This window comes from Danaus plexippus, chromosome 30, assembly GCF_018135715.1.
Source record: "Danaus plexippus chromosome 30, MEX_DaPlex, whole genome shotgun sequence".
NCBI classification, from domain to species: Eukaryota; Metazoa; Arthropoda; class Insecta; order Lepidoptera; family Nymphalidae; genus Danaus; species Danaus plexippus.
In genome coordinates, this window is record NC_083557.1 from 991,635 (window position 1) to 1,002,530 (window position 10,896).

General features: G+C 34.4%; 1 protein-coding gene, 1 long non-coding RNA gene and 1 other non-coding gene across 3 annotated transcripts; 1 reads left to right on the forward strand and 2 right to left on the reverse strand.

Annotated features, from left to right (window-relative positions):
* Window positions 1-1,837: 1,837 nt before the first annotated feature.
* Window positions 1,838-1,952, reverse strand: LOC116776720 (U5 spliceosomal RNA). Its single transcript, XR_004353959.2, has one exon. It is a non-coding gene; the product is annotated as a U5 spliceosomal RNA (small nuclear RNA).
* Window positions 1,953-2,528: 576 nt separating this feature from the next.
* Window positions 2,529-3,838, forward strand: LOC133319831 (uncharacterized). The gene is made up of 2 exons (XR_009753319.1): window positions 2,529-2,954; window positions 3,042-3,838. It is a non-coding gene; the product is annotated as an uncharacterized LOC133319831 (long non-coding RNA).
* Window positions 3,839-3,872: 34 nt separating this feature from the next.
* LOC116776663 (cytochrome P450 6B6-like) lies at window positions 3,873-6,523 on the reverse strand. The gene has a single exon (XM_032669911.2). The coding sequence runs from the start codon at window positions 6,220-6,222 to the stop codon at window positions 4,687-4,689; it is 1,536 nt and encodes a 511-aa protein (XP_032525802.2). The 5' UTR covers window positions 6,223-6,523; the 3' UTR covers window positions 3,873-4,686.
* Between the last annotated feature and the right edge of the window lie 4,373 nt (window positions 6,524-10,896).

Genomic DNA, 10,896 nt, shown 5'->3' on the forward strand with positions numbered 1-10,896 from the left:
TCAGATTTTGTGGCACAGATATTAATTAATAACGAAATTAATAACTTGTTTCTTAACAATTAGCTATATCTAGCTGGCCGCGTATTTTAAACCTCCTTTCAGATATTTTTATTATCACTCGATTTCTCGATGATTCCTTAATTAGATCCTTACTTAGTGATAATGAAACAAACTCAGGAAGATTAGTAATAAACATAAATAAATTTTGAAACCGACATTAGCCTAATAAACATATAGTTGAATTAAGGACTTTGTCTTTGTCTAGTTTGAAATATTTGACAAAGTTTCAGTTTGATTTGGTTCTTAAATATTTTCATTTGCGTTTATTTAAAAGCTGTTAATTAAAATACAAAGAGACATTTCCATTTTATTTATTAGTGTCAAGGATATTTTTGAACAAAGCTGTTATTATTTAAGAAGTATAGTATTGCTGACATTGCCATAATACGTACATTCAAAATATATGAGGATTTGGTGTAAAGATAACAATACTTTCGCAATCATTAAATATTTTTTTTATCAAATAAACTTATTTAACTTCTCGCGTATTTGCTTAGAGAATTTAAACCTTCTTGGCAATTCCTAAAAGAACTTATTTTGTTGACGAATTTAGCAAACAACAACATTGCATTTGTTTGTCGATAGTTCAGAATTTGTGTTTCTGACATTTGTCAAATCGTAATGACAAGTGATGTACCACAAACAATTATTGTAGATATTAAAAAAAAATATGAATTATATTATATGTATATATAAAATAAAAATGGTAATCAGTTGAATAGTATTGTAATATATGAATGAAGAGAAAATTAAAATGCTTCATTTATTTCAAAATAATTCAAAGATAGATAATATATTTTTTTCTCAGTTTAATACCTGTCAGAAGCTCAAACTTAGCGACCGGACAAGAACTGTCTTTGGCACAATTTAAGTCTATTTATATATAAAACAAACACAAAATGATTCTTAAAGAATTCTATTTAGACTCATTCAAGTGTTCATCCAAACATAATGAATAGTTTGAGTAAAAAACCACAAATATCCAATCTAACTTCAACATTTATAATCACTGAATAGTATAAAACAAACTTTCTCTGTCCCTACGTATCTTGAAACTACGCAACGGATTCTGATGTGGTTTTTTTAATAGATAGAGTGTTTGAAGAGTAAGATATATATGTATAAGAACATTCATTAAATAGTAGAGAAATACTGTTATTTTGTGATTTATAATGTGATGTAAATAACTACATTTTTCCGCTTACACTGAAAACGAAGGCTGTAATGTAAGCGGATGTCAAAATGCGTAATGTCAAAATAATGTACTAAGTTTTATACACATGAAAAAGTCTACAGAAAACTCTGCGATGGTATACCAGTATTTGTATCTCTTATGAATATCCGACTTTAACATTTTTTTTCATTAATTATTTACGACAAATAACGGTTAGTATTCGAAGCGATTTTAACATATACAGCATTAATGCTTATCTAATTAAATGCCTTAAAAACATAGTTGATTTGTTATACATATATATGGCCCTTTACAGCATATGATTTAAATTTTATACCCGCGCGAAACCGGAGCGGGCCGCTAGTTATAAGAAGATTAACATAAACTAAAAAAAATATTCATTATAACGCTTTCATATAAATTTTGTTTCGTAAAACGATTTTAATTTACTAATTTGATCTTTTTTATAGACTTTATATATTTCTAATAACGAGTTTTACACTCAAAGCATATTTCGGTTATTTCCACCAACTAAACACTAATATAGTATTAATTCGTTAACAAGAGTTGAAACAACATAATAACATTTTATATAAATTTTTAACCTCACATAGTGAGGCTTCAAAAATAGTGTTTAAACTCATTTGAGTGTTCCCCTCCACGGAAATCTTTAGTAAAAGGCGAAAGATTTATACGTTTTGAAGGGAAACCAGAGTGATGTGCTAGAGTCACTCACAGCTAGTGATGTATCGGACAGAAATATTGTTACCGCGATGTAGGATCGACTCGCAATTGGTACAGCGACATCTAGTGAAACGCACAGTAAAACATGAGACAAACAATAACCAAGACTGAACTACTACGACTCACCTCTTGTCATTGATAATTAAATTTTACTTCAATCCTACTTTTATTATTATTCTCTTTAAAATAATTCTCGTGAACTCTAAACGTAATTATTAAAGCATTTTTTGCAATAAAGAATATTAATAGTCACAACTTTATTACATTTACGGGGTGAATCAAAACTATTAAGCCTTTTTTCTTGGCCTCCAAAGCGCACTATATCCGTTTAGTTATAATCTACTATTATTGTAGCTATATCTTACCATACTCCTTTTTGAAACACAGGAGCTACATCCCATTAAACAAAGCCATCTGTGGTACCATCGACAACTCCTCTATACACACATAAACTAAATTTCTAGATCTTACTATTTTCACATATGCGAAAGTTTGTACGTATGTATGTTTGTATGTTTTTTGCTCTCTCCAGTAAAATATATTGAACGGATTTTGATGTAACGTTCCAATAGTATAGCTCAGACATTTGATAACCATACAGGGTCTCATTTATCCCTTCATTCCGTGTAATTTGCTCGAACACATCATAACATATGGTACGGGACACGGACGGTAGATGTCGCTGATGGTTTGGCAACATATATAACTACACGTTACAAAAAAATTAATTGCTTAAAAAAATATAAAGTATTTTATATTACATTTTTCCTTATCTTTAGAGCTTTTTGTATTCACTAATTACTTCCCATGAAGACTTAACTTGGTCTGAGCAGGTAAAGCAGGAAAATGGGAGTTATAAGACCAAGTGAGGCTTGACATATAGGTGCTTAACACAGTAGTAGATAGCGAGTTATTGAGTACATAACAGGTATGCTGTTTCTAATCTTCAAGAATTGAATCTGATGGATTTGGGGAAGTAAAGAACCTTTTATAGAATATTTTGTAAAATGTTTGATATTTTTAAAATAAAAACTTTAATTTGATTTCTTTGCTTACATCGGAGCTGTGAGGCGTCTTCTGACGGGTGGATGGTGGGTGATCCATATCCGTGGGTGTGAGTCCCGTGGCTACCCCTTCCCTGACATTCAGTCACAAGCTATTCCATCCAACTGTGAGTAGCTGGGATCTCTCAGGTCAAATCACCGAGAATACAAGTTGCAATGCAAACACTTAAGTTAGGATCGCATTAAAAAGAAGCAACAAGATTCGTTTGTAAAGAAAAATAATAAAAAAACATTAATGACGGTAAACCAAGAACATTAACTGTTTCATAATACTTAGAGACGAATAGAGATGGTTTGAAAAATAAGGTTTGCATTAAAGAAATAGTTAATGGAATATTAAACATACAAAAACTATTGATAATATTATGTTGAAGTGATCGTTGTGAAGGTTAGCCTAATCAAACTACATCCCACGCGTCTCCACTCGTCATTCATATATCATAGTTGTGTTGATACTAATATATTTTGGTTATTAAGAAACAAACTTGCATCTCTTCGTTTGTATTGTTGACTCAACCTCGTACTAAGAACAGCACTTTTGGGACATATTGTCAGTTGAGGTTCAACTAGTATGGAGCATGTTTAGCTGAGGCCAGACCTGCGATCACATCTCCTGTATAATGTTTCTGTACCCTCGTTTTCGTGATGATGGAGGGACATTATGGGCCTCTGTTCTGGGATCCACAACACGGATATAATATTAATAAAAATTACATCTCTATTGTTCTTTTGAGCTTGAAGTAATGAATTACATGTAATTGTCGGGTGTCGAGCGTTTTGCGCCTTCTAGTAGTTTGTATTTAGCAAAAATTATTGAAAAATTAAAGTAGTTGTTAGTATGTTACTATATCGTTTATTAATGTCTTTATAACAGTTTATTATATTTATCTAAGAGTAATTTGAAACCGGTTCTGGTGTATCAGATGACGCGTGCGACAAAGTTACATTTGTTATTCTCATTTGATCCGTTCCTTACTTTGTTGGACAAACAATAATATAACTAACCATCCCAAAGTTACATTATCTGTACTTAATTAAAACGTAAAATGTCCTACAATATTTATAATGTCATTAAACTATTCAGTACAAATATGATAAGAACAATACAATGACTGAAATCTGTTTCGTATTTATGTAAACATGTATACATGTTGTCACTCAAAGGAAGGTTTATTACTGAGTGATTTAACCGAGGACAAGAGAATTTAATACGAACGATGCCAAAAGATAATGCTGTTAACTATAGTTTATATACAAATTTGGATTTTGAGATTGCATTTTAATTATAAAAGTGATTTGTGAAACACAGCAGACCTCTGTGAACCGGGCCATATACTACGACCAAGAAAATTCTGAACCGATCTATGGATGTGTAGGATTATATATATTTTATAACTGGGAAATATTTATACACAGCATAAAAAATTATAGTTTAACAAACATTGAAAATTAGTATAATCAGTGTTCATGTAATTTATAATATATTTCCGTTCACTAGCAAATATAATATTGTGCCAACCCTGTTAATATATACTCGTAATAGTTACAAGTTTACCTCACTACACTTAAATTATCACTTATTGTTAACTCATAATGCTGCATAAGTTCTGGACACACTTATCATGTACGTGTTCGTACTACGGGTCAGTCTGGTCGTCTCTCTGTGAAAATGAGCGGTAAACCTCCTCGTATTACTTGGACAATGTTGGAGCGAGTATCGATGGTTGGTTTTCGAGGCGCTCCCGGCGCAGGCTGGACGGAGAACCTTGACAGTATCGCTGCGAGCCCAGCCAGCGACTGCATCATGCCCATACGCTCTCCGATACAAGCACGAGGACCTTCCCCGAAAGGCAAATAAACGAATCTGTTCCTGCTATCAAAATTTTGGGGGTCGAATCTTTCTGGACGGAATTCACTAGGGTTGTCAAAGTATTTAGGATCGTTGTGCAGGGCCTGGAGTGGAATTATGATCTTAACCCCCTCGTCTATGGTGAGACCGAGATCCTCGAAGGTATACGGTTTGGCGCACTGTCTTATTAGGAACCCCAAGGAAGGAAAAATTCTCATTCCTTCCTTGAAAGCCCATTCCAAGTATGTCATTTCCTTGATTGCCTCGTAACAGAGCTTATTACTGTATTTGGCTAGCACCGTGTCGATTTCGTTTTGGACTTTTTTCTGGACCTCTGGATGATAAGCCAGCTCGTGAAGAGTGGTACTCGTTGCGGAGGAGGAGGTCTCAAACCCAGCTGCAAAAAATATGAAAACCTGGGCCGCTATCAACTCATTAGTCATCTCGACAGAGGCTTTCTCTGGAGACCCGTTCGAGTTCACTTTTTCTATCGAGTCACCAGTGATAATTCCTTTTTTCTTACACTCCAGCATCAGATCGATGAAGTCATTTCTTCCCGATGGTTCATGGTTTCTCTGGCGCAGTACCTCATTCACCAGCGCCATCAGGTCTTTCTCCACACGCGCCATCACTTTTATATTTTTGAAAGTACTAGGAAACATCTCCTTGAGGACTGACAGGATAACATCTTTAATTGGTATATCGAATATTTTGGCACCCAGCTTACGGAATGCGGAGTTCTCGTCTTGGAGGGAGTCGGAGTCGAGGCCGAAACCACAGGCACCTATGAAGTCGGTGGTGTAGCGTGCCATGAGGTCTCTAGCATCTACAGGGCGACCCTTCGCGGACGCCGACAGTGCCCGTGACCTTAGCCGCTCTGCGCGTTCCTCGATAAGAGGGAACATGGCCTTCAGCTTTCCACTGGTGAAAGCCGGTGTCATACGCTGCCGTAACAGTCGCCATAGATCTCCGTCCGCGAAGAACAGGTTCTTACCCAGCGGCTCCACTTCCCGGTGTCTGTTGAGGCCGCGCGGATAGAAGCTGGCGAAGTCCGTAACTAGAACGCGCTTCACGAGCTCAGGGTCGCGCACCACCAGCTCCGGGAGCAGGCCACGATAGAAGCCGACCACGCTCTCCGTGGGATACCTCCAGTAGACCTCGTCACTCAGCTGCGTGACGCTCATCTGCATCGTGTAAACTCTTGCGTTGTTCCCCAAAAACGGCACGGGTTTATCGTGTTTGACCATTTTCTTCTTCCAGTAATTAAAGGTGTGAGTTCCATATAAGTACAGAGCTATTATCACTCCTAACACTAATACGAACGTTAGCATATTGCTTAAAGTTAGTTTGAGATTAAAATGAAATCTTCTAGTCGCACACTTTGAGAGTTTTTCGTCTTCCCGAGCCCGACCGCGTTCAGAATAATACTGGAACCGGCTTGAGGCGATTGAGTTTATATGTTGTCGTGAATAAAGCCACGGTTAGGTGATTTAACAATAAACACTGCTGAATTAGAAATAACTTATATACGACAATATTATTTACTTGCAGATATCCTATGAATTGTCTTATTTATTTTGTGAAGTAAATATTTTGTATAATATATTAAATGTATTTCACAACCAGTCGTCAGATAAGTAATGAATCAACACAAACTTGTTTGATGAGTTTTTGCCACCACGATGAATCAGTGACGAAATAATATTTTCATATAATTTAGATCATCCAGTCGTATTAAATTCGTTAAAAATGTTTTTTTTTTGGAAGAGACAAATGACTGTAATCATTTTAGAATATATAAAGTTAAAAACTTGGTGTGACAAAGACATACATATTAGTACACAAAAAACAGTTTAAAAAATATTACCCATTCCCGTCAAAATCCACAGGGCAGCACTAGTCAAACGAAATAATATTTTTCTATCACAATAATGAGCTTCACTATAATTTATATTTATATGATACGAACTAGTCATTATGTTATTATTTACAACAATTCGCAATGTTTATTCTGGATTGCATCCGATTCCAAAGTCCCGCTGACTTAATCGCAAGTTTAAAGTACACGGCCACTGTGGATCAGGTAATTTTAACTTAGTATAATTAATTGTTTATCGTTTTTAATAGATACGCTTTAGCCGAGTGGGAGTCGCATTACACACGGAGTTGTAGCAGTTGTTTATAGTTAAATCTTGATACATTATAGTAATAATAAAATGAAAAACGTAATACATCTAGTGTGTAGGTTTGCGATAAAAACTTGTTATAAAGATCCGGGTGATTATAATACAGCTATTATCAATAATTTTATTTCGTTAAAACTCACATAAAGTGAGGCTTCACTAATAATGTTTAGACTCACTAATAAAGCCGACGTTTTATAAAAAAGTAATGATTTTAATACAAAATGCACAACAAAACTAACTAAAGTTACACTTTAACACAACACGTCTTCCGCTAATAATAACTTTTTAAGTGCCTTAATAATAAAAACGAGCAATGATTGGGTATTCGCATGAAAATGATTTTGCAATTAAAGTTCACTTAATAAATTCTTTGATAGAAAGAAAATACGTAAGTAAGATTTAAATTTAAAGTTTTACAAATAATTTTTAAATAAACGAATAAATAAAAGTGGTCCAATATGGTAAAAAAATCGCTTGTGGATAACGTGATGTGATTGGTCTGACGTCATCGTGCATATTATTGGCGCGTTTTTTGAAAACGTTCTGTCAGAGGATTGGCGCGGACAAATTTGAATGGAATATGCACATGACGTCTCATACGCTAGATGGAGCTACCTATTCGTTTAAATTAAAAAATTATATATATTATTAAATAGTTTAAACGTTTATGAATTAAAAAAAATATATGAATAAAAAAAGTAAAATAAATCTTGTTTAAGTTTAACCAGTTTAGCCAACATTACCAGTCAAATGAAATGAACGAATGACGCTTGTCTTGCAGAATTTGACCGACAGAGGCGCCTGCTAGCCACTGGTCCTGTTTTCCTGCTTTGGTCAGAAAGCGCGAAGACAGAAATGATTCATACCGGAAATTGCGTGCTGCATGGCTGAATGTCAGGCTGTTTGGAATGGCTGTTTGACCAAAGCGTCTGAAATTTACTTGGAAGTTAATGGTAAGTCTCCAATCAGCCCCTGTTCAAGTCGGTGGAATTCATATTACAATTGAATAACAGATATCTTACAAGTCCAAGAAACCATAAATGAAGCTCTAAGGGACCTGGCGTTACCAGACCTAAAAGTTCTTAGTTGAATATGTTAGAACTTCCAGACCTATAGCTGAGACCACCAGGAGCTTGGAAGGTTACAAGGAGGTGGTAGAGCCTAGCTGTGGTAAGGTTATTACAGCTCGAACGTGGGCTGGCTCCACCAGGAAGTCCCACCCTCTCACAAAAGACCGGCTCGAAGAAGTCTTTAATAGCTGCGTTTCGTTCGATGAGTGAGAGAGACGGTTGCCCTTACCCTTTCCTCCCCCTCTACCCCCTCTTCAACGATTAAGGGTGGCAACACATTCGCAAAACTATGTCTCGTATGTCCATGGATACTACCTTCATCAGGTAGGCCGTCTGCTCGGTTGCCCTCTTTGTCATAAAAAAAGGGATATATTATGGTAATGGATGTTTGCAACCTGAATTGTTAAGTACACAAAAAATATTAGTCTCATTACATGATTCGAGATACTAACGGTAGATGTCGCTGATGGTTTGTTAACCTTTATATATTAAGTACATATGGGCGCAAGCCGGCTTATCGGCGAATAATGGTACTAAATTGTTTATTTTTATATTTGCGCCATCTAGTAGTGATGAGTGTCAATAATTGATCCTTATATTTTTTTAATTCTAAATAATACAATATTTATTACAAGAATGTGCTAGAAATTAGAAATTCATTTATATTATTCATTAAATATTGTTTATTATATGTAGAACTATTAAATATCAGTTTGTTACATTTAAGAGATAGTGTTTTGATTAGGTTGTATAAGGGCTTTAATTACAATTTCATCATCATCATCAGCCTATCGGAGCCCACTGCTGAGCAAAGGCCTGTTCTCACATGGAGAAGGTTAGAGCATTAATCGCCACGCTTGCTCAAGACGGGTTGGCGATTTCAATCTTATAATTTGAAATCATAAGTCCAGGTTTCCTCACGATATTCTCCCTCATCGTCCGTCAGTAGTGTCTAAATATTCTTAGAAAGTACATATGACTCGGAAAAGAACACATTTGTAGGTGCCAGGTTTCGAACCCGCGGTCTCATTTGTGAGAAGTTGCCCTTTAACGTCCAGGCCACAACGACTTAAATTACAATATGCTTTGTGTAAATTCAGATTGATTGAAATGTGTTTAAAAATAACATTATAATTCTCAATCAAAATTAATATGTTTAGCGCTTAACTTTTACTTTACTTCTTTATAAAAAGAATTTAATATTATTAAGTTACCGGGGACAGTCGTGCATCGCCACCAATAGACCATGTAAGAACGTTAATTTTGATAGTAAATAGATTTATTTGTTATAAAATAATTTGCTAATACTAATGTTAAGTTAGTTGATAATATTTACAATATATTGTATTAACCGATGTTAACTACTTCCTGTTAAAATACAATATATAAGGCGGCCATTTTTGTAAATTTGGACAATAACATTATACCCCGAGGATATCACTTGCGTTATATTTGGACTCTGAACGAGTGGTCCCTGGCTTGACGTCGACATACACGTCACACAAAAACATACTTTTCCTCTCACTCCCTGGAGCTCCTTGTATGCCTAACTTCCATGAGAACATAACTTTGTATGAGCTGGAAGAAATGAGGAATGGAATTTATTAGGCCAAGTGAACTTTGACGTATAGGTCCTTAAAACATTAGGAGGTAGGAAGTTTTCCAAGTAACATATATGTGTGTTTCAGATAATAATTTAATCACTAATGATATTATCCGCGATGTGCTTGATTCTTAAAGAATTTAATTTAATGAATTTCGGAATACGAAAACCTTTAAAAAGATATAAAATATATTAACAATATACGAGGTGCTATTTAGTAGAATGAACTTGTTTGTTAAGCGTTTTTTTTTCAAGTAACACAACTCATTAAATTATAATAACATTAGCCGTTGTTATTGATTAAAATTAGTCAAAGTCAAATTTATTTATATATAAAATTAACAAACCTCCATTCTACATTACATTGGCAGAATATACTGTGGACCGTTGCACGGATGAAGGCGGTATTAAAAAAAAGTAACAATAGTAAAATTTATTAGATTTATTTGTTGTTTGTGTAATATATTTTATAATAATCAAATAAATTTATTCCGTCTACTATGCAGCGTAGACTTGCTTAAGTCAATGCCAAAGGCCCTGGCCAGTTCCAGGTCTTCATCCAAGTCCTCAATACCTTCCCTCACACCTGGACACACGATCCACCATAGCTTTATGTTTGTTTCACTTATCTGAAGAATGACTATTCTGTCTAGTCCTATAAGTCCCCGTTTTAACTATACATAAAAATCTATTAATTAATTAGTACATATATATATGTATAATAATAGTTCTGTTTGTATTTCATATTGTGTTTTAGTTAAAACTATTTCTATGAGTTATCTAGAATAGTATTTACGCAATGTTTATCATAGGTACACTGGACAGGCCGTTACCTAAACCCTATTTCACAAAACGCTTGAAGTTAAGCGTGTATTACACAACCTCTTAATAGGTTAAATGTCATATTACTCAAGTAAATTTTTACGTTTTTTTTTATCTATTTTCTTTTAATGATGTACGTCTATATATAAAAGTGTATTATGTTATAAAAGTGAAAGGCTATGGCTAGTGATGAAATTACTTTTTACGGTTTCTCGTGTAAATTGACGATTTTTTTTTATATATATATCAGAATATTTATTTTTAGTAATATATATATGAAATAAAACATTGTTTCAAGTTAGTTTTTTTATGAACACAATCTTT